We start from the raw sequence: 24,295 nt of genomic DNA on the forward strand, positions 1-24,295 counted from the left end.
TAAAAATAGGTGTAAATTAAACGCAACAACTGCTCTTTTGGAATAATGGTCTGGTCAAACAAAGCGCGGTTCCTCGCTGTCCAGATGAACCAGATAGTAGATAAAGTCGTAGCTTCCGCCTCGCCAAGCACCCACTGGAACCAAGCACGGGGTTCCATCGAATTGAAGGAGGCACGCTGCAGAAGAAAGCCAAGCATGTTCCAAATCCGACAAGCAAACCAGCAATCCCTCAGACAGTGCAAAGCACTGTTTTAGGATAAAGATTGCACCGGGAACACACCGGAGAAGCCGCCATGCCGCGAGAGAACCTAACCAATTCAACCTTTAATTTGTCTAAACAATTAACCTCTCTCTTTAAAATAGGTATTCATATCTTAATCGCTTGGCCATGCTTTCTAGACTTAACTCTTATATTACTTTTGCAATTAAGTACACTTGTTTTTGCATGCATGTATATTTAAACCGCATCAATAATATAATTTATTTTACATATTATTATTGCGTCAAAATTAAACTCTTAGCTATTGTCTATTAAATTGTCCAAGGGTTAATTGTTAAAAAAAGTAAATTTACGAAATAATCCTAATAAACTAGTAATTGGATCCCTGTTCAGTCTTTTATTTTTAATTTTAGTAGTAGTTTTTTTCTTAAGCTTTTGTAAATCAAATAGGAATCGCTAATGATGCCACCCTCCACATCAGCTCTATCCCATTTTGACTAAGGATTTATTAGCTTTGTAGTTGTCTTATCTTAATTTTCCAATGTAAAAAATAAACTAAATAGGAATTATATTGAGCTTCAAAGAAATAAATACAAATATAATTAATTTTGCAACAAGAAAGGTGCATGACTTTGGAAACCAGATAAATAATCAAAATTGATATAAATATTTGGAAAAAAGAGTAATAAACACAGTACCCACATTTTGCTTTCATTGAAGCAAACACGCCCTTCTAGGACTTCTGATCATCAACAGATAAGAGCAAGAGCAAGAGCGAGCGTTGATTTTCTTCGATCGTCTTCTTCACGAGGTTTAGTGCACCGAATTTGCAGTGTTATTGAATTTCTCAACCTTTGAGGTTTTGGGTTGAATTATTGTTAATCGAGCAGCAAATTTTCTTCGTCGATATATGAAGTAAATTGTCGGAATCGCTTTGTTGTTTCATGAAATATAATCTGTAAAATACTGTGAAGTTTCATCTTTTCCTGAATTCCGTTGATTGTTGAGTTGATTGGAAATTTAGGGCTCTTTTGTTCTACGTTGTATAGGAAGATTAACGTTCTGTTAGTAGTTCTTTTCTTTCTTTGGTGAAATTTTTGTTTAGGTTTATCTTTCATGTTCTTCTTACCTTTTTTGTGATTATTACTGAGCTGTTGTTTGATAATTTCAGTTTTTTTTTCCACCCAGAAGATGCCCTTTTTTATTTATTATTTATTTCTAGAAAAGATTTAATTTTTTTGATTGATTGGTTAATTACTTGTTTTTTTGTTAGATGATTTCTTATTTTAGTTATAATTGACTTTTGTTTGATGCTGTTTCCAGGGAGAATGGCAAAGAGTTATTTCAAACAAGAGCATGATCTTGGTATGTGCTGCTTTTTTTATTTGGGGAGGGGGGGTGTTGTTGCAATATGATCACTTTGATTCTGTGTGTGGAAAGCTGAATGATGTACAAATAAATGGTTTGTTTTTGTGTCCAGAGAAGAGAAGAGCTGAGGCTGTTAGGATTAGAGAGAAATATCCAGACCGTATTCCGGTGAGAACCATGTATCTGTTTCTGATGTCATCTGTTTGAATCATATATTTCTTGCAGAAGCAGTGTTGTTATTTTGTGGTTGAGGAGCCAATACTTTTTAATCTCGGTGTATTTTCTTTGGGCCCTGTAAATGTAAATCTTCTGTTTAAATTTAATTTATGTCTTTTATATGTTGTCACTTGTCTCTTTAGCGTCATGATTGGGCAGTATACATAGCTGGCTATAGCTTGCAGGATCCTTGCTGCTATATTAACAACACTCAGATTAAGAGAAATTAGGTTAATACTCACATATTTGGTATTCAGAATTCAGTGTAGTTCATTGTGGAGATATGCTTTATTGGAAAACTCGTTTTTTAAAAGGAACCAGTGAGACATTGAGGGTCATGGTTTGATTGGTTTAACCTATTAATATTTTGGTTGAAACTGGATAATGTTGAATAAAAGACATAATTGTCTCACAGTCTGACCTGCTCAACCAGGCAATTTGGCGCAGTTTAGTTTTCTGAACATAATGGAAGTTTGGTTCCATGCCAAATTGGCGTGTATATTAACTTTTTATTTTATACTCTCTTTTATCTCCATATGTATGTTATCTTTATGGGAAAATCATTTATTGGAGGTCAAATGACTGATTAATGTCCTATTTGAATTATAGAATGAATCCAATTCATAAAAGAATATTCAAATAATCCTTATTTTACTTATTTCTCTGCATTTGTGTTATCAACGAAGGTTGGATTCAGTAATGGAAGTATCTTATGCTGTCAAAAGTTGCTGCTCTGAACTAGGTTGTTATCAATTATTTTATGATGCAAAGGAACCTAAACAGTTTCATTTGCAATCTGACTTTAATATCATAGGCATATCATTGAAGTAATTAGGTGTCAGTTTGATGAGATGAGTAATAAACCAGCTGTAGGGATAGGACGATTTTATATTTTCAAGCTGAAACACTGGACATGAAATATCAATTAAAAAGTTTCATGTTAACTTGTGCTTCTACTTGCTGTCTACTGCCTGTGATATTTGAGAATCTACATCAAAGGTAGATCTCTAGTTATTGTGCTAAATTGCTTCTCTATGTGTCTGAAGGTAATTGTGGAGAAGGCAGAAAGAAGTGATATCCCAAGTATTGACAAGAAGAAGTAAGAATTTGTCAATACTTTCATATAATCTGGAAATATCACATTAACTGTTTCTACTCATATGGTTTGTTTCTTCAAAAAGAAAGGAAAGTGTTTCAAGAATTTAATATTATTTGTATTTAAATAAGAGCATAATCTACATAGATTTTGAAAAGAGAGATTTGCTTGTAATACCAATATCTGTTAATACTCCATATATGGCTACAATTATGAAAAAGTGAAGTATGTAGCTTTACAAGCTTGCTGCAATGAAAATGTGTTAGTTGATGGAATTTTCAGAAAATCCACATCGAATTTGAAGTGTTTATTGTGAAAGTCATGCTCACAAAGTTTCACATACAATTTACAACTTTCAGATTCCATCAATTGTTTTCAAATCAATATAGAACATAGTTTTCAAAGAAAGGATAGTTAAAAAATTTGATAGCATTCCTGTTTAAATTTTTTAAAATTTGGCATGGAGTTTTTACATGATAAGTACTTACAATCAATAGCTGGAATTGACGAATTTACTTTTGTGTAAGAACTTGTACTAAATTGATCAAAATAATGCCCTGAATTTTGCATAATATACTATAGCTATAGTTGAGAAATTTGCTGATATTGGTGAGTGATGGGTTATGTTATGATTTAATGAATGACTGCCAATTCATGATATTGTGAGTGAATAAAGCTGTAACTGCATTGGTAGATATACTTCTCCATTTTGTGAGAGGACCTAATCTTAAATCAGATAAATAGAATTTGAATCGCTTGTCTATTTTTTTCTAAAATATTGATGTTATGTGAGTGTTTGGGTCTTCTATAGCTTTGTGGTGATGGATTTTCATTTGCAATTGCTTCTGTTAGATTATAACTCAGGTTTCTGGTGGACTAGGTATTATTTGTTTAATATTGCCATTATCTAATGGCTTTCTGCCAGTTGTCGTATAAAATTGGCACTTAGCAGCTGTATGTCCTTTGTTTTAGCTGTCAAGCTGAATGAGTTAATTGTAGGTACCTCGTCCCAGCTGATCTCACAGTTGGACAATTTGTCTATGTTATCCGCAAAAGAATTAAATTAAGTGCAGAAAAGGCAATTTTTATATTTGTGGACAATGTCCTTCCACCTACAGGCAAGTTATTTACCCCTTAAACCTTTTTATCTAAAGATGATTATTTAGTCTCCTAATATATAGCAGTATTGACCTATCAAACTTTCCGGGGTTTCTCAAAATTTTCAGGAGCAATTATGTCTGCCATATATGATGAGAAAAAGGATGAAGATGGGTTTCTTTATGTTACTTACAGTGGGGAGAACACCTTTGGAGATCTTACTTCCCACTAGGATTTTATAGCTTCACACTATATGATCCAATTGCACCGTCATTGTCTTGTCTCATAAATTTGTGATGGTACTCAATATCAAACAACATTGCTCTCAATGTCATGTGCAGTTGTATATAAATTCCAATAACATGTTCAATGTTAACAAGTTTCCTTGTTTTCAGTGTTTCAACTCTTTTTTTTCGGTTGTTCATCATGCATATCTAGGATGTTAATGCTAACTGCGAAGTGATACTTCAGAGTAGTTTGTTGTTTCAATCAGGAAAAGTAAGTTACACAGAATGGCTAATTGTATAATGGGATTTATCTTATAATAAGCAAATAACAGAACCGCTAATTGTTTAACTTTGCAGGACAAAACTTTTTCTGAGATGAGCTTGCGTATAAAGTGCGAAATAAGAGTGTACTTATCTTTGAATTTTAATGACTTAAGGTGAAGATGTACTTTCAATCAAAGTTGAATGTATCCTTCATGGTTTATTTTAGTATAAATTCACTTTAAAGGAATCTTACACGATAATGAGACATAAGGATGCTTCTCTGATACCCTCACGCAAGAACTTGCCTTTCCCATGTGCTAATTTGTTAATAATGAATATGGCTGAACATCTACTAGACAGCCTAATTTGTTGACTATTAAAGATGGTTTATATAAAGGACAAAACTTGGGTAAAATTTGATATGGGCAGTTTTTACTGTTGTCCAATTAGAACATATTATGCGGACTAGAAAAGGTTGCTCGGGAAATTATCACAACAATAAAATATTAAGGTAGTAAGTAGCTGAATTCTTTATTGGTCAACAACACAAACAACACTCAAATTATGATCGTTTTCTTCATGTACATTGAGATATGTTTTGAACATGGTTTCCAGCCAGAGTTGTGCATGTTTAATTTATACATGATGAACTAAGGGTCTATCTCCCTATTCCCAGCTACACGCATTACCTTTAGTTGGCTGGGTAACAAGGGTGTCTTTACCCAATTTTTTGTTGTTGTTGGTAAGGTAATGGCACCCGGAGATATAATTACTATAATACACATTTTTGCCAACACGTGCATCAATTCGTTTGCACTAATTAAGCCTTGATGTGATCTTACTCATGTCTTAAGCATGGCATGCCTCCTAGTTTCTTCCCTCCATACCTTTGGGAAAAACTTCACTAGTTGAAGGAAGAGGTATATATCCTACCAATCATACTTCTTCCCACCTCATATAGTTCAGAGTCATGTCCAGCAAGAAACTTGAAGATTCTATTTCCTCCTTATGTTCTTATAATGAATAGCATCTACATCACATTTCCATTCATAGACATGAAAGAGATCCATGTCCTTAGATTCTTATGCATGTAGCTCTAATACCAACTTGACAAACAATTGGATATTGAAAATTATTTCAGGAAAACAAAATACAAATATTCTCTTATAGAAGAGATAAGACATGGATTTGTTGACTAATCATCCACATCCCTGAAAACGGGAAATTACAGTTATTACTATTTTCTATCATCAACATTTATCTTATCCAAAGCTTTATGCTCCAGGACTTAGAATTTTAAATCTCTTCATGGCTAGGACATTCATAAGTACGGCGTATACCACCATAGCCCTCTCATTATCTGAAAGTGAAATGGTTCAATCAGAATAAAAAGGAGCTAACTTATCTTTATGATGATATTATTAACTTTCAACAAATACAAAATATGAAGTCATGCTGCTGGTTGCCTTCAAATCTCTGTAAAACATACATTACAATCACTAAAGCAGAGCTTAAAACTCGCTATGACAAATAAATATATTCCTCATGGACGACAATTCAACTTCAAATCGTATAAAAATAAGCTGCAAATGACAGCCAGCCTCGTAAACTCATCATCCTGACCACATTCTAACCAACAAAATCAACCACTGCTACAATTGACGATGAATGGGTTGATAAATCTGATTAATTGAGATGTTCGGATCCCTAGCTTCAGATCAACCTCACCGCCACCCAACCAAAAGAAATCTGGAGTTAGTTTTACAATAGCTTCATCCAGAATCACCTGAATCAATCCATGATATCCAATCAATTAAGGAAGAAGCTGAAGGCTACATTACTATAGATAAGCCACAATGGTATATAACTCGAGAAGAGAATGAATTATGATTTGAATATAATGCAATAACAGAAGAAATGTTTTAATTAATAAGCGGACCTTGAGTCCTTGAACATTATTCACAAAAGGGTGTGTGTGTGTGGTAAGGTATCTCTCAAATTTGACCTGTCTTAGGAGGAAATGTCTGGTTTTACATTCATTCCATTCTAGTTAGGTCATATGCTCGACATGTTTCAAGTACTTAAGCTTAAATGAGTATCATGCCTCCATCATAGGAAATAATTAGAGTTAATTAGTGACAGCAGTTAGTGGCTGAACTCCTGAGTAGTAGTTATGATTAAAAATAACTACTGGCAATTACTAATTAGGAGTATATGCGGTAGTAGGGTGCGTAATTATGCATGTTCTGTTGTTAATCTGTATTATGGACAGAGGGCACTCTATGTCAGACACCTTGGTCTCTGGAACAGCCAGTTTATTGTTGTATTATGGGTGACTTCTGAGTTCAAGAATAAAACAATTCAGTGTACTCCATCACATACCTTTTCCAGTCTCTCCAGACCTGAAGTTTAGAAGGAAAGACAGAGAAAGAGATATGGACCAGCGAAAAAGCTGGAACAAAGATGGGAAGGACGACTTCAGACTTTACACAGATGCTCCATGACGATATAGATCCTAGGGGACATTCTCAAAAGAATGATGGACCCTCAGTCAGAACGTAACATCAGGGAAAAAGTGGTTGTGTCCAGTTGTAGATTGCGGAAAAAGAAGGTTTAAGTGCCAGTACAAGATATCAAAAAGGACAGAACATGTGAAGATAAGTCAGGAAAAAAACTTCGTAAATGATAGATGTAATCAGAAAGATCACATAATCTGTATACACTAAGCTAAAAAGAAAATGACCATTTCAGCATTAATAAGGACTTGTGACAGAGTTCTTGTCAAGATGCAATATTTAGTTATTTACATATATCACATGATTAAGATTCCTATACTAATTCACAGGTCCAGTCTTTACCGGAATGTCTGTTTTCATGCCGACACAAGTCACTGCATTGTGCCCAAATCCAGTTAACTCCGTTGATGTCTCCTCAGGAGCTAGCCTCACTGCAATTAATAATAATAATAATTACTACCTTCTAATCAATGTCAAGTTAAAAATATAATAAATAGAAAATCTAAAAAGGGAAAATAGAAAGCATTAGAATTTTCCATAAATATTAACAAAAGGAATAAAAGATAAAGGATTAATAAGGAGAGATAGAATGTCCTTAAGAACACAGAGATTACATTATTTAAAATAAAAATTTAACAAGGAAAATATACTGAGTTCAGAGAAGTGGAAGCAGTACAACAAAGTGATGGGTATCAGCAAGTATGGTGGACCTCCCATACTTTTCACTTCTCATATATTGTTTTCACATATCACCCACTTAGAATTTTCATGCAAAAACCATTACATATCGAGGGTTTCTGGTCTCAGTTCCCCTCCAGTGTCAACTGAGACAATGTAGCTCATTAAAAGCTAATTCAATGAGTGAGAATATTCACTCCAGCTATTGCTAGTTAGTATTTACAGTAGACAACTCAAAATTGAAACTTTCATACATTGGATTTGATAGCAACTGAAAACTGTAACCACTAAGCTGCCAAATACCCTCCTCCCATGTTAAGGGATTTGAACTACTTCGCCTAACCTCAGTGATCTTCTAATCATGCCAAAATCCCATCACATGCATCTAACAGTTGCTGCAACACACTCCTAACAACTCATGGAATCCACCCAGCACCGTAAAGAAAAACTTCAAATTTTGTTTCTGGGAAAACCGCCAATTCCAAGTCTCTACCTTCAATGACATTTCATGCTTTACAACTATAAGAGAAGATTCAGCCTTTGTACCTCTCACATCACAAATCTTGAGGGCTTTCCTTGACCCTGACCCAGTTTCAACATAACAGCAATGAGTCAAAGACAAATCCTGCATAAGTTAGTTTCTTAATTTAATCAATGAATTGATAATTGGCATTACAGCAATAGTGGGCAGTGAAATTGAGATAGCAAGAGAAAGGGAAGACCGTTGCCATGGGAAACAGGCAGTACGAAGCAAGGATAGCTGTTAGGTTTTATCTTGACAAGCAAGCAATCCGTGCTGTAAGCTGTTGCGAACAAGACGGCAGGGGAGGCTTCAGTGTTGGAAAATCCCACTCAACTCATGTGCAAGTCATAATGTTCCCCTATTATGCTCAATTCAAAGAAGCTCATGGACTCAAAGTACTAAGACAGGAAAACTCATATGTAGCAGGGAAACCTCCTTAACCAACTCTACCTGGACTCTCCATTAAAATCATAACTTAAGAAACAACAAATGCACACACACACACAGGCCAATTTCTTAAGTGTAGCAACTGTGAGAAGGGTCTCATATCCCAAGCACTATATTCAGTTCTTCCGCCACCACCATTACTTCACGAATCACGAACAAACGGAATTCCTAGTTCTTTCAATGCCACAATGCTCAACAGAATTTCATATTATCATTAATCACGGTTACCCAATTCTAAAAAAACTCAGGGATTCAATACAACATCAATAAATAGCTATGAACAAACTATGAACCAAATAGCTTACAATTGAATTTCTTCTTGGCTATACTTCCATTGTTGAGCGAGAACAGAAAGCTCTTCACAGCCTCAGCATTGAACCGAGCAGTGTACTGCAAATTCAAGCAAATAGAGTTACCAGAGCAACATGAAGACGAGAAGAAAGAAAATGAAAAAAGATAAGAAGCAAAAGCAATGGGACCTGAACAATAACAACATAGTACTTTGAATTTTTCCGATCGCTGCAATCAACAACGTTTGATGGGGCTTGCGTGTTGACCAGAACGATGCTCTTGCAGAGGTGGTGAATGGAGGCGGCGGCGAGGGCATCGCGGCGGACTTCGAGCGGCGAATCGTAGTAGTCGGATGGGACCCTCTTGAAGGAGAAGTCGTCGACGCCGTTGGTGCGCAGAATGGAAGAAAGGCGAGCGACGGTGTCGTCAGTGTTAGTGTCAGTGTGAGTGTTAGGGTCGTCGGTGAGAAGAGAATGCTCGAGCTTTGAGATGCGTTGGAGGAGGTGGGTTTGGACTCGCTCCAACTCAGCCATGGCTTCTTCCGTTTTCATTGCTTCGCGCCGAGTTTTGTTCACAACTCAGAAATCAATGGCTGCGTCGTGCTCCTCCTTCCAGTTCTTGTCGTCTATCAATTTTGTATAAGATTGATAAAAGTGAATATGGTGTATGAGGGCATCAATGTAAATGGACAACTTTACTCTTAAATGAGAGAAAATGAATTGGAGTTAGAGAGGGTAGTTTAGTAATTTCATTCATTCCCTATACTAGTATTTTTTCGTGGGTTTTTTGGCGAGTAGATATTATATTATGGAGAGTTGAACTCCCTTTATCTCCCAAGTAGAGAGGAAGAAATTGATCCTCCATGTTTCCATGGAGAAGTAGGAAGTAAGGAGATTTATCATGACAACGCATCCTTTCAAAATTCAAAGATATGCATCATGGATTGATGAGTTTTAGAACTTCTTTTACAAGCAGTAAAAAAAAAAGCAGTATTGGCATGTTCTTATCAAGTATATGCATCATATGGTTTACATGCCGTTTGTGGAGGGCAATTAAGGCTGGTCATTTCTGTTGGAGACTCACTTAGTCTTAATTCCTAAGGTGGATACGCTTGTCCATTTTAAAGATGGTTATTGCTTGTTGTTACGAAGAATCCGTGCAAGACACGTAAGAATATGGCACATGTCTTGTTTTATGAATTGAGTGCAGTTTTTATTTAACTCATACTAGTTTTATACCGTGCATTCACGGGTGACATTTAGTATAAATTAATTTTATATTAATATTTATTTAATATGGTTTAAAAATTATAAATTAATTTTATAAACAATAATGCAAGTTTAACTGAAATAATGGAAACGTTATTATACACTTATCAACATCTAAGCTTTTAGTACTAATTAGACATTTTGTCTGTAAAATTAAAAGTTAATGTGAATGGATTATTCCTTGTACATTAAAACATGAGTATCTTCTTTGAACGACTTGTTTTGTAAATATACTATAGAATGGGTCACATGGATTATCCAAAGATCTTGAAATTAGAAGACACCATAGTAGGTCAAATTAAGTACATTGTCACGTTCCAAAGTTAATTTCCAAATATGTCATCATATTGAAACCAATGCACATTTATAAGCAAGAAAAACACCATGTTGACTTTCATGGTCTGATAATGCATTAAAAGAAAAAGGGTCAATCTGCTACATGTTTCAAAAGCATCATCATTGTGAATTTCACATTGTTTGACATGATCATTGAACAGTGACTGGTTCATCCTTACTACACAACTCTGTAGTAGATTGAAAATCCCTGAAAATAAAGAAGAAAGTAGATATGAGAATGATTGCTTAAGAGAGAGTTTAATTTTTTTTTACAGGAAAAGAAATTATTTATAAATCAATACTTGGCAAGCCATGCCAAAAGAAGAGAGTTTATGTGTTGTGTCTTTATTAAGTAGTATAAGATCAATAATCACTTAATGCATTGAAATAAGTCCATCGTGGCACTGCTACAACTTGAAGTCTTTCATCACATATTTGGAATCATGATTTAATTTATGAATTCTATTTAGGCTATGCTCTAATCTAGACTATTATAATTGTAGATAAGAATGGTGTTACATGATGAAGTGGTTTAAGAATAAGATGACTTGCTGCGTAATAATCATCACTAAATGCATGAGTGGTAAGGAAGTAACAGTGTAATTAGACTATTCTAATAATTAGAACGTAAGCAAAAGATAAGGAACTCATAACATGTAGTAAGGCAGAAGAGTAGGCACATGGAGATCTATGTTGTTACCAATCAATTTAAGCTGCAACCATCCAAGTCCATTGTTTTTCATCATGCTAAATGCCCCACATGTAATGTAAATTAAATTCGTCATTGCAATGCAAGAGAGAACCATGTGGACCAATTTTCCAGCAATCATAAGAAGGAGAAGATGAAATCTAACATGTATAGAGTGCAATTAAATTTGTTGTATCTAGTACAGTAGTCAAATGTTCACAAACACTTCTCTGTACACCACATTCTTGGTACAATTCATAACTTTTTGTTCTTCATTTAGAATTAAAATCTTGAGACCCTTTCTTGATTTCACCAGTGAGAGAGCCACATATAATTGGTCATGCATAAAAACAGGTCGAGGAAGGAAGAGTCCAACATGTGATAAAGATTGTCCCCGACTTTTGTTGATCTTCATAGCAAAACAGGTACAAATTTGGAACTGCCGTCTTTCAAATTTAAATGGGTAGCCCGAATCATTAGGTACCAGACTCATTCTTCCAATGAATATTTTTTCACCAACATTAATTCATGTTAACACAGTGGCACCAATAACATTCGGCAGAAGATCATTCACTATGAGGCGAGTTCCATTGCATAACACAGCCGACTGGTCTATATTCCTCAATAACATTGTTGGAGCCCCTTTCTTTAAACTCAACTTGTGATTTGGAATTCCATAGCACTTTATATCATTCAAAAACTCAGAAGTAAACCACTCTGAGTGTATCTCTGAATCCGCATCAGACCTGCAAGCTGTATCTGAACTGAAGTACTCTTTTAGTTCACCCGGAATTAAGCTCAGCATAAAATCATTCATCATCTCAACTGATTCAAGAGTCGGATACAATATGCATCTCTCTTCAAAAAACTTGTAATCTTTCATGTTAGTCAAGAGATCTGGATATGCAAAATTAACCAAATCAAGAATAGGATTATCACCTGGCTCAACTCACAGATCAGTAGGTATGTCTACATCAGCTTCTCCACTCTCATCCGATTCAAATTCACCATTGCCAATTTGAAGAATCCAATTAGCAAATGCCTTTATATCAACTGCAAGTTCTAGGGATCTAAAAGTTCTTAATCTCATATTTGCAGTTAACTTCAACACCTTACAATTCTTCCATAATTGAGATGAATTGATGGTAGCTTTAACAATATCCTGTCTGGACCCTTTCGGGATAACAGGCAGAATCTGCCTAAAGTCACCTCCAAGCACTACCACTTTGCCACCAAATGGTTTGTCTGCGTTGCTTTCATCATGTGCTTTCATCAAATCCTTCAAAACAAAACTTGTTCAACATGGGCGCTTCATCCCATATAATCAACTTATTCTGCAAAAGAAAATTTGCCTGTAAGCTTCCTTGTTTAATATTACATGTAGATACATCATTCACTGTAGTGGAATACACAATCTTGAATGAGCAGTTCTCCCCTGGAAGTAATAACGAAGCAATACCACTGGAATCTACATTCAGAACAATCAATCCTCGGGACTGTAGAGATGCTGACAATGCGTTCTAAATAAATGTTTTCCATGTTCCTCTGTATCCATATAAAAAGAAAAAACCACCACAGTCAGACAAAACAGATTCCAATGTCTGATTATAGACCTGCTTTTGTTCATCAGTCATTAAATTTAGCAAATTTGTGCACTTGGCAGACATTTCATCTTTATCGTAGTTAAGTTCATCTACTATGAACCTGTTTTCAAATAGATGTAGATCAGAAGATTCAAGATAAGGTAATCAATCAAAATCCTTGAGAGATCTCCCGTTACTCTGGAGCAATTTTTCAATCTCTATCAGACACATGTTTCTTAAGTCATCATCATTAATTTCCAAGTCTAAAACAATAAGAATCAAATATAAAATTACTTGTGGAAGAAATGTACATTATTAGTTACTTATTTAAAAAACTAATTTCATATGGTTTAAATGAGTTTCTTAAGTTGCATACCTGGTATTTGAAGAAGTCTCCTTCTTTGATATAAAATTCCGTCTGCTAGCAATTTTCATGTAGCATCCCACACTACATCTGGTTTGCTGATTGTATTCACTAACAATAACATGACAAATAATCGTCTTAATTGGTGTCCAGACCCAAGATCACTTGCCTCTTTTATTCCATCTATGTATTCTCTATCATCTTTCAACAAACCCAAGATGTAGCACGCTTCCTTGTAGGTCTGGTATACTATCCCATTAACAGTTTTTATGCTGTCAAAACTTGTACAACCCTTTTGAATTGTAAGAAGGACCCGCATATATAATAGTTCTCCAGTACCCATGAGAATATAATTCAACCTCCCAATTGAAAATTCTTTCTTTCTGACACTCCATAATCTTTCTTCTTCATCATAAACAAACCTTTGGGGAAACTCTGCATATGTTAGGTCCTTCCCAAGTTTGGATTCCTGATTTGCTTTGAACCACGCTGTAAACTCAGTGTCCATATCCTTTCAACTACAATGTCAATCCCTTCGTGATCCTTGAAAGTATTAGACTGCTCATTGGGAAGGTGAAATGATAACAGGAGGCCACTTGTCATGAATATAAAATGCAAATATTCTTCACGCTGCTTCACAAGGAGACAAATACCTGCCGTCGTAATACTGCTTTATCTCATCAACACCTTTTTCTTTATTTGAATCTTTATCTTTATTATAAATTTCAATAGAAACTCTATCAGGACATTTGTTTACATATTTAAAGAAATATTTTATGGAGTTTGACTTGTTACAGTACTCCACGTTGATATGGGCCTGATACCTCATGAGGAGATATGGATTATAAGGTACAACATACCTATTATCCATTACAATGTCTTTCTTTGTAATACTAACTCCAGTATTTCTTCTCCTGTATTTAGGATAGTCTTCCTCATCAATTGTAGTTCAGCTCTGAAATTGTTTTGGGAAAAAATTCTCACACTTTCCATTTCTCATACAAGCAGAATTCATGTTAACAAGACCACATGGACCATGCATCATATAATTTGAAACTGCTGCTAATAAAGCATATAACACAGGATCTGGTAACTCAACTGATATTACCTTATCAATGTCATCCCCTGTTTTAAGCTTCCCTTCACCTTGAAACCATATTAAGATTGGGCATGTGGAAGACCTCGTAAGGAATTCAATTTTATATGTACCTGCAGTTAAAGGTTTTGAAGTATGTAGGTAATTAACATAACAATTAGTAAATTACAAGAAAGAATAAAACATAAAAAAATAAATTTAAAAATGCTTATCTGCTTCTACTTCTCCAAATATTTTTCCTTTCTTCAAATTCAACATCAAATCATTCAACTTTATTTTGAAAACTCTAGCTACAATGTTAGGTCGGTCATCTGCCCTAAGACCTCTTGGAGTTACAAAATCTTGAATTTCTTTCCAGTTTGCATTGCAGGTCATGGTTATAAATAAATCTGGATACCCAAATATTTTGCAAATAGCCATGACATCTTGATAATTGTTGAACATGTATCGCATCCCACCTGTGAAGGAAGCAGGTAAAATGACATGTTTTCCAGTAGAGGAGGGTTGGACATCGCCTCTAGTTACAGCTTCTTGCAAACCTCTAAAAATATCTGAACGAAACTTATGTTCATTATTTCTATAATAAGACGTTCTATCTGATTCAATCATAGTGTAGCAGTCTACAATAAATTGCTGAAATAATCGACTTGTGCTCACTAAATGCCCGTGCTCTATGTCCATTTGTTGGATCCGGTAAGAAATAAATTCCCTGATTGCAACTTTGTATCTCTTTCGGGAATCGTCTTGCATGTGATCTTCTCGTAATGGTATATTCTCCTTAAAACCATTTTCTCCATATGGAAATAATAAAGGATATTATAGAGGAATGTAAGAAGGGTGTTTTTCAGGAAGTCGTTGAAAACCTCCATCGGTACCCTTGACAATAATATCTCTACCTTCATTCACAGAGTCTAGATCACCTACAATCAAAGCTGTCACCTCATCAGCCGTGGCCATATTATAAGTTCTTGGATCCTTAGTTCTGTTACGATACAATCTGAGATAGAAATTTGAAGAACCATCAGTCTCGACAAAGTCTCTAACTCTTCGAAACATTTTTGCCAATTCATTGTCTTTGTCAATCATTGCAGTCAAGTCCTTCACTATGAAAGGATCAAGTGGACTTTTCCTTGTACATGAACTGATATAAAAAATGAAAGTAAGAATTTAGGATCATAAACCATAACATCGAGGTATAGATTTTGTTTAAAAATTTGTAAATAATTCACAAATTACCTGAAATATTTCATTCTATTTGAAGACTCATTCTGAGTGTCTTATATTAGAGTTGAGAAAACTTAGGAGGAGCTCCTTCAGGAGCTATCAGACTTCCAATCCGATGATAATTTTGGCCACTTAGTATAAACTGAGGAGGGCCATTTCCATCATTTGTACCTAATTCTACCTTGCCTCCAAGTGAAGTGAATGAAAATAAACTATTGTACGCTCTGATATTCTCCTTGAAATTCTTGTATTTGTCATCTAAGTCGTTCATCAAATTATATAGTAGCTGACGAGGTTTTCTTAGGAATGGAAGTGTAAATTTTTCTTTTCATGCAACAAATTTTGAATTTTGGAATTTCGCTATGATCAGACTCAACTGCCCTCTCTTCATACCACATAATAGATTGACAATTAGAGTATACATAAGATGCATCCCCAAATAAAACACCTCTGCAGCACAAACTTTCTTAAAATTAGCTTACTGCAATGAAAGGGTATTATTAAAGTACCATACAGTGTAAGAAGTTTACCTGTCGTTTCTGCATTTGTATACAATTGTGAGTGCCTTTTTGTAGTTCGGTTATCAGATAATGGACTCGTCTCACCTTGCTCCATGTCTTCTGAATTGAAGCCGAAACTTCTTCTTGAAACTTGTTCAATGATAGTAGAAGGAATTCTTAAGCTACTTTTCCTTTGATGTCTACGGGAGGTGCTAGTTCCAACTGATGATGTGGGTATGCTACTTTAATATGAACTGGAATTTTTTTGTGGTTGTGTAGATGACCCTGTATAATAAAAAATAATTTTTTAGAATGTGAAACTGATATTGACATAAATGTCATCTATTAGGCCGTGTTGAAAATGAAGTTTAGTTTACCAACTCCATGCGATGAACCATTATCTGAATTTGATTGATTTGAACTACTACATATATGCATACCTACATGTGCAACCATATTAAAATTGCTGAAACTAAGTTGAATAATTTTTAGGGAACAATTTCACTATCTAATTTAAACATTTTAATACAATTACCTAAAGGAGAACAATAGGTTAATACACTCCATGCTGTATTTTGAGTTGGGCTAGTATACATATATTGCATTTGGGAAAAGCCCAGAAATGCATTTGGAGTTAAAAAAGCTTGACCAACGCATGCAAACTCAGTGACAACGCAAAGTTATACAACCTTGTGCGTGATTATTCATTTTAGATTTGTTCTTCATGATAGCTTTCCTTCTCAATCTTGCATAAGACTTGGGCCTTATAGGTCGAAAAAACATTATTTGTTTGTCCAATAGGGCCTAAAGAGGATTGAAAAACATGTATGAAGATTCCTGAAGCAATTACGACTATAGAAAAGTAGGGATAAGATTATAGAACCTGGAAAACAACCAACATTATTTACTCCTGGGGAAGGAATTTGAATATTAGTGTTCAATACTGACAATGGTGAAACTTCACTACATGGATCTGGAATGTTAAAATTTTGTTTCAATTGAAAATGACTAGAGATAACAAAGACTCATGCTTCCGAGTATGAAGTGATTACTAAACTGAAACTCAATAAAAGAACCAAGCTGACAAATTCCTACTATAGAAATTTAAACTGGTTAAGATGCTTCTAACCTTGACATATAAAAAATGGAGTTAAACATGTTTCTATCCTTGACATTTAAATAAGCATATTATAATAGTACAAAAAGGAAAGCAAGCACATATTTTGATTTAGAATTGAAAATTGATCTAGACTTTAAAATCAATTATAATAGGATCTTCCAATTATGCAGTAAAATACCTTTATTCTTATGATGAAAAGTCGACGTAATACAAATCTTTTCTTTTTCTTGTTGTTTTATGAGTTGTCTTTGTTTGAATGTTTGATAAAGTGTTGAGTAGATGAACCTCCTGCAATGATATTTTGCACTGCAATAAAAATAAAAATCATATCAACATTTTTCACACAGCAGTTAAGTGGGTTTCCCTAGGATCTGATTGGAAACGAGCGCATAGATGAACACTAAACAGAATATCTGGCCTAGATGCAGTTAAGTATAGAAGTGATCCTATCATACCACGATAGAGCTTCTGACAAACTTTACCACTTGCATCTTCTTTCTCAAGGATGCATGTAGGATGCATTGGAGTCTTAGAAATTGTAGATTCTGTCATGTTGAACTTCTTCAGAAGTTCTTTAGTGTACTTGCTCTGATGGATGTACGTTCCTTCTGGTGTTTGATCAACTTGTATACCCAGAAAGTACTTGAGTTCTCCCATCATGCTCATTTCAAATTCAGCCTACATCATCTCAGAAAACTCTTTGCATAGAGATGGATTAGCAGATCCAAATATAATATCATCAACATAAATTTTCACAATTAAGATATCATCTTTGTAAGTTTTGCAAAAGAGAGTTGTATCTACTTTACCCCTTACAAACTCATTTTCCAGAAGGAATGAGCTGAGTCTCTCATACCATGCTCTGGGAGCTTGCTTCAGACCATAGAGAGATTTCTTCAATTTGAAAACATGGTCAGGGTTCTTCTCATCTTCAAAACTTGGAGGTTGATGAACGTAGACTTCCTCTGAGATGTAACCATTTAGGAAGGCACTCTTAACATCCATCTGATGAAGAATTATGTTGTGATTCATTGAGAATGAGATCAGTAGTCTGATAGCTTCCAGTCTTGCTACCGGAGCAAATGTTTCAGTATAGTCTATTCCTTCCTGCTGACTGTAGCCTTGAGCAACTAGCCTTGCCTTGTTTCTGACTACATCTCCTTTCTCATTCAGCTTGTTTCTGAAAACCCATTTGGTTCCGATCACATGAACGCTTTGAGGTTTCTTCACTAGGCTCCAAAGATCATTTTTGGAAAATTGATTCAGTTCTTCTTCCATATCCAGAATTCAGCCCTTGTCTTGAAGAGCTTCATCAATTGACTTGGGTTCAATTAAGGACACCAATCCTTTCAGACTGAGCAAAGTCTCTTCCGAGGGTCTGAAGGCTGATCTGGTTCTAACTGGTTCATCTTTGTTACCCAGAATCAATTCCTTAGGATGAGACGCAGTGATTCTGCTCTTCTTCTGAGGTTGTGAATCAGAGGGACCAGCTTCTTCTGGTTCATCTTCCTCTGGCTCAGCTTCCTCTGGAGCTTTGCCTTTGTCAGGAACATTTATACTCAAATCTGCAAACTTTTCAACTAGCTTTGACTGATCAGAGTCAAGCTTGTCATCAAATCTAACATGAATAGATTCTTCAATAGTTTTAGCATCAGTATTATAAAATCTGAAACCTTTAGATCGATCAGAGTAACCAAGTAATAGACATTTAGAAGATTTAGCATCAAACTTATGCAATCTATCCTTAGTGTTTAGAACATAGCAAACACAACCAAAAGGATGAAAATAAGAAATGTTGGGTTTTATTTTCTTCCACAATTCATAAGGAGTCTTATTCAGAATTGGTCTCACAGAGATTTTGTTATGAATGTAACATGCTGTGTTTACTGCCTCTGCCCAAAAGTGATTTGCCATGCCAATTTCTTGGAGCATGGTTCTAGCCATCTCCTGAAGAGTTATGTTCTTCCTCTCAACAACACCATTTTGTTGTGGAGTTCTAGGACAAGAGAAATCATGTGCAATTCCATAGGAATCAAACAGACTCTCAAACTTGTCATTCTCAAACTCTCCACCATGGTCACTTCTGACACGCACAATCCTACAAGCCTTCTCGTTTTGCACTTGGACTATGAAGGTAGAGAACACAGAATGAGACTCATCCTTGCGGGATAGAAATTTTACCCATGTCCAGCGGCTATAGTCGTCAACAATGACCATCCCATATCTTTTGCCACCTATAGACTCAGTTTTCACTAGTCCAAATAGGTCGATATGCAGAAGTTCCAACGGCCTTGAGGTAGAGACAACATTCTTTGCCTTGAAATGGACTTTTGTGAATTTTCCTTTCTGACATGCTTCACAAAGAGAATCTGAAGAGAACTTCAGAGTGGGTAAGCCCCTGACAAGGTTGAGCTTACTCAGCTGAGAAATCTTTCTCATACTGGCATGCCCTAACCGTCTATGCCATACCCATTTCTCCTCATTAACAGAAAGAAGGCACTTCACATTCTGAGATTCCAACTCAGATAATCTGATCTTATAAATGTTGTTCTTCCTCTTGCTATTAAACAGAATAGAGCCATCGATCTGACTTACAGCCCTGCAAGACTTTTGATTGAAAATAACATCATAACCCTTGTCAGCTAATTGACTTATAGACAATAAGTTGTGAGTTAAATCGTCTACCAATAGAACATTGTCAATGCATGGACTACTATCAACACAAATAGTACCAGTACCAACAATTTTATCCTTCTCGTTGCCACCAAAGCCAACTTCGCCTCCAGGCTTAAGTTTTAGCTCTTGGAACATACGTCTTTCTCCCGTCATGTGACGCGAGCATCCATTGTCCAGATACCATGATTGGTGTTTCAGTGGAGCTATCAAGGATATCTGCAACATAGATAATCTTATCCTTAGGTACTCACTTTCTGGGTCCTCTCTTGTTAGTTACCTCAGTGGTTATGATCACCTTGGGTTTCTCAACATGATAGTGTAAATGAATTTTAGCATGATATTTAGACGTGGAGAAGGTTCCCTTTTTGAGAGGGGGGTTAGGAACTTTAACAGGTAATGGTTCAGGCAATATAGTACCAGAGGGTACAAAACATTCATACAAGGATTTAGTCTTAGGCATAGGAGGCTCATTTCTATTGGGTCTAGAATAGCCAATGCCATGCATTCCATTTCTGCTTACGCCATAGATCATCGAAGCCATTAAGCTTCTGTCTACGCTTTTAACCAAGAATCTTTGAAAGGATTTTTCATATTTAGATTCATTCTTACTATCAGAGGCATCACAAGCAACCACTTCTTCAGCACATAGTTGGAATTCACTAAAGCATGATTATTATTTTTTAATTCAGAAATAATTTTCTCATGCTCAGAAGAAGTCTTAGAAGCAACAGAGAAATCCTTTTTCAACTTTTTATGCTTCGTCAATAAAGAGTTATACTTATCCATAATATCAGACAAAGCATGTTTTAGTTCAGAGGTTGAGAAAGAAGCGAATACCTCATTTTCATCGTCTGAGTTAGGATCTTCTTCTGATGCTGAGTCAGAGTTAGTTGCATCTTCTGACTCTGCTTCTTTGTCTTTGACAACAGACATGAGTCCTTGAACTTCACCATCAGAGTCAACATCCTCTGAATCTGATTCATCAAAAGTCACCATCAGACTTTTCTTTGTTTTGAAGTGCTTCTTTGGCTTCTTATCCTTTTTCAACTTTGGACAGTCACTCTTGTAGTGCCCTGATTCTTTGCACTCGAAACATGTGACTTCCTTGACTGAGGACTTCTTCTGGCCTGATGAGGATTCAAACTTTCCTTTGGCCTTTCCAGAGCCTCTGTACTTGCTCTGCATGTGCTTCCAGATGCGGTTGAGTCTTTTGGAGATCAGAGTCAGCTCATCTTCATCAGAATCTTATGATGCTTCTTCATATTCTTCTGCTTCAGCTTGGAGAGCTTTTGACTTCTCAGATTTGGATTTCAAAGCTATAGACTTCTTCCTCAGATCTTGCATCTCTGAGCGCTTCAGTTCATGACATTTCAGTATGCTGATGAGTTCTTCTAAACTCATACGCTCAACATCTCTTGTAAGCTCTATTGAAGTCACTAAAGGCATCCAGCTTTCAGGAAGACTTCTGATAACCCTTATGACATGATCTTTTGTAGTGTAGCTTTTGTTGAGAGGTCTTATTCCAGCTACAAGCAACTGAAATCTGGAAAACATATCCTCAATGGACTCGTTAGGTTCCATGATGAAGGATTCATACTTCTGGATCAAGGACAGAGCCTTTGATTCTTTCACTTTCTTATTTCCTTCATGGGACATTTTCAAGGATTCAAAGATACCCTTGGCAAACTCACGATCTGTAATCTTCTGGTACTCTTCATAGGAAATAGCACTAAGAAGAATAGCTCTAGCTTTGTGGTGCTGTGAGTAAAGCGTCTTTTGCTCAGCAGTCATCTCTGATCTGGAGATCTTCTTGCCATCAGCATCAACTGGACGCTCGTAGCTATCCACAATGATATCCCAGCGATCTGCGTCAAAGCCTAGAAAGAAACTTTCAATTCTGTCTTTCCAATATTCGAACCTTTGATCATCGAACATAGGAGGCTTTGCATTGTAACCATCTTTTTGCCTTTCACTGGTGGTAGCCATTTGTTTTTCACACCGGCCTGGATCACTGAACACTGTTAGGTGTGGTAATCAGAACTTGCACTCTGATACCAATTGAAGGTATGAAAAACGATAGAAAGGGGGGGGTTTGAATAGCGTTTTCAGAATAAAACTTCCCTCTTAAGATTTTAACAAATCTTTCGAGACACAAGTAAAGTGCTTAAGATGAGAGATGAGAAAAGCACACAAGGATTTTATCCTGGTTCACTTGATGAATCACTCAAGCTAGTCCAGTCCACCCGTGAAGGTGATTTCTTCCTTCTTAGAATGAAGGCAATTCACTAATCAGAGATTTGTTACAAATGCACTTGAAACCTACAAGTGACTAACAATACACTGACTTAGCTCACACTAAGATTCACTCTCTTAGTCTTCTCTAGGATCCGATCAACCTTGATCTCCTAAAGGTAAACTAAACAACTGTTTAGAAATATTGTTTACAAAGAAATTGCTTCTGAAAAGCTTGTAGTAAACACAATGAATTCAATGAAGAAAGAATGCTTAGAAGATTTGAATATTGCTTGCGCATATAAGTTTCTTCCTACCGCATCTTTCAGTCTTCAGCCTCTATATATACTCCAAGGATTAGGGTTTGAACATTGCATGGGAATGCTACTGTTGGAGGGCAGATATGGGATTTCCAGCTTCTGCTGTGGCTGAGAATGCTAGGTTAGGTCGTCAGGATAGTACACTTGCTTTTGTACTTTGGATAGTGATGTGACCTTTAACCTTGTTGACTTCTGATCAGAGGAATGCTTCGTGTTGGAACTTGTGAAGCTTGTTGATCAGAGTCAGAGGGAAGCATGGATCCTCTGACCGTTGTACCTTCTGATTCTGAACTCAGAGGAGAAGAACTTGGTCTTCAGAGCCATTTTGCTTCTGGACTTCAGAGTCTTCACTTTTCAGCTTCTGGATCTTCAGAGTCTTCTACACTATCAGAACTTCTGAGCCTTCAGAGTGTCTGGGTTATCAGAGCGTCTGGATCTTCAGAACTTCAAGTGAGCTGAGTCCATATCAGGGCTTGATTAACTTCAGATCTTCTGAAGCTTTTCTACTGTTCAGATTGAACATAGATATTGCAAAAGCGTTGCTAGGGTCACTCTTTAAGCAAAGTGCTTCTGATTTGTGTGAGATTATGTTAAGGTCAGAGCCTGTTAAGAGCACACTCAGAAAACGTGTTAGAGTACCATAATTGTTCATACTAAAATGTTAACTTGTAATCATCAAAACATAGAGTTGTACTACATGATCAAAACTTGACCTTACAACCTCTCGTACTACCACCGAGAAAGGCTTGGTCCCGGCCGTAGCCGCAGCTTCCTCCTCCTCTTGATTCCACTGTCGGAGGTGATAATAACTCAACTGCTCCTGTAAACACTCATTTTGCATCTTCAAGTCGCCATTTAACGCTCGACGCGCTTCTGCACGACGATGTCTATCCAACCTTGCGGTGCGCGGGGAAGGAATGTAACTTCGCTCTGGTTCCTTGCCTCGCCGTCGGCGAGATGACTCCATCAGGCTCTGTCGACGAACCGAGAATTCAACCACTTGCCTCTGAATTGCACCAGTTTTCAAAGAAACTTGAACTTCTCGAAATCAAATTGCGAATTGCGCAGGAATCAGATCACGATCCACCAAGAAAAACTTGAGAGAAATCGCACAGAGAAACGAGCTTCACTCCAACGAATCACGATCCACGTAGTCCGTGAATCGAAATCTACCGTTCCCCACAGACGACGCCAAATGTTCCGTGCTAGAACATAGAGAGGGAAGGTAGTACCCAAAGTATGAGGAAGGTGATGAGAATGCTTAGAGAGAGAAGCTCTAACCAATTAGAGAGAGAAAATGTAACTGAATTTCAATGCTATAAATGTTCAAATGAGCTAAGAGTCCCTTACAATTGGTATTTCCCTCCTATTTATAGAGGTGGAGTTGGGCTTTGGCGCCTCTAACCTATCCAAGTGGGCCAGTTGGGCCTCGGGAAGTGAGGCCCAAGATCATGACGTGTTCCCCGCCCAAGGTTAGGTTCCCTGGGTGAGGGACCCTGGGGTCTCGCCCAATCCAGCCGCCCTCACCAGGTAACATCCACTTCCATCATAATGTCACTACCATTGCCCTTCAGCACTTCCACCACCCACCCACCACCCTCCACCACTACCAACCACCCACCATCACCTCTACCACAGAACCACCACCACCAGGTAATATCAACTAGCACAAGCATTGACATCAGGTAACTTTAACTGCAAGCAACACACATGTTTTACATTATTCTCTCCCACTAACCTTTCCTTCTTTGCTTTTGATGTGACTCAAATTACGTCATCCTCCACTGACACCTTCCACCTCCACATCGTTCCTTGTTGCATTTCCTTATCGAGCTCTACCTCTTCCCACCACCACCATCTTCTTCTCACGCTTTGCTCTTCCTCCTTCATCATCGCCATTGGAGTTGGCTTTTCTTTCCTGAACTTCTTCTACAACCAACATAT

The 24,295-nt window shown here is 36.5% G+C and overlaps 3 protein-coding genes across 4 annotated transcripts; 1 reads left to right on the top strand and 2 right to left on the bottom strand.

Annotated features, from left to right (window-relative positions):
- Positions 1–875: 875 nt before the first annotated feature.
- Positions 876–4,401, top strand: LOC130713906 (autophagy-related protein 8f). 2 transcript variants are annotated; one of them, XM_057563733.1, is made up of 6 exons: positions 876–1,031; positions 1,544–1,585; positions 1,701–1,756; positions 2,851–2,903; positions 3,900–4,018; positions 4,127–4,401. In XM_057563733.1, exons 2-6 carry the CDS (start codon positions 1,549–1,551, stop codon positions 4,228–4,230), a joined length of 369 nt encoding a protein of 122 aa, XP_057419716.1. In that variant the 5' UTR covers positions 876–1,031; positions 1,544–1,548; the 3' UTR covers positions 4,231–4,401. The 2 variants fall into 2 exon arrangements, with proteins under 2 accessions (XP_057419716.1, XP_057419717.1); XM_057563734.1 differs by lacking the exon at positions 876–1,031 and adding an exon at positions 1,112–1,135.
- Positions 4,402–5,875: 1,474 nt separating this feature from the next.
- On the bottom strand, positions 5,876–9,607 carry LOC130714878 (uncharacterized). Its single transcript, XM_057564851.1, has 4 exons — positions 9,133–9,607; positions 8,959–9,043; positions 7,348–7,436; positions 5,876–6,275 (listed from the first exon to the last, which is right to left on the bottom strand). The coding sequence occupies exons 1-4, from the start codon at positions 9,493–9,495 to the stop codon at positions 6,132–6,134; spliced, it is 681 nt and encodes a 226-aa protein (XP_057420834.1). The 5' UTR covers positions 9,496–9,607; the 3' UTR covers positions 5,876–6,131.
- A 2,155-nt stretch (positions 9,608–11,762) lies between these two features.
- LOC130712846 (uncharacterized) lies at positions 11,763–12,119 on the bottom strand. Its single transcript, XM_057562662.1, has one exon. The coding sequence runs from the start codon at positions 12,117–12,119 to the stop codon at positions 11,763–11,765; it is 357 nt and encodes a 118-aa protein (XP_057418645.1).
- Between the last annotated feature and the right edge of the window lie 12,176 nt (positions 12,120–24,295).

This window comes from Lotus japonicus, chromosome 4 (genome assembly GCF_012489685.1).
Source record: "Lotus japonicus ecotype B-129 chromosome 4, LjGifu_v1.2".
NCBI classification, from domain to species: Eukaryota; Viridiplantae; Streptophyta; class Magnoliopsida; order Fabales; family Fabaceae; genus Lotus; species Lotus japonicus.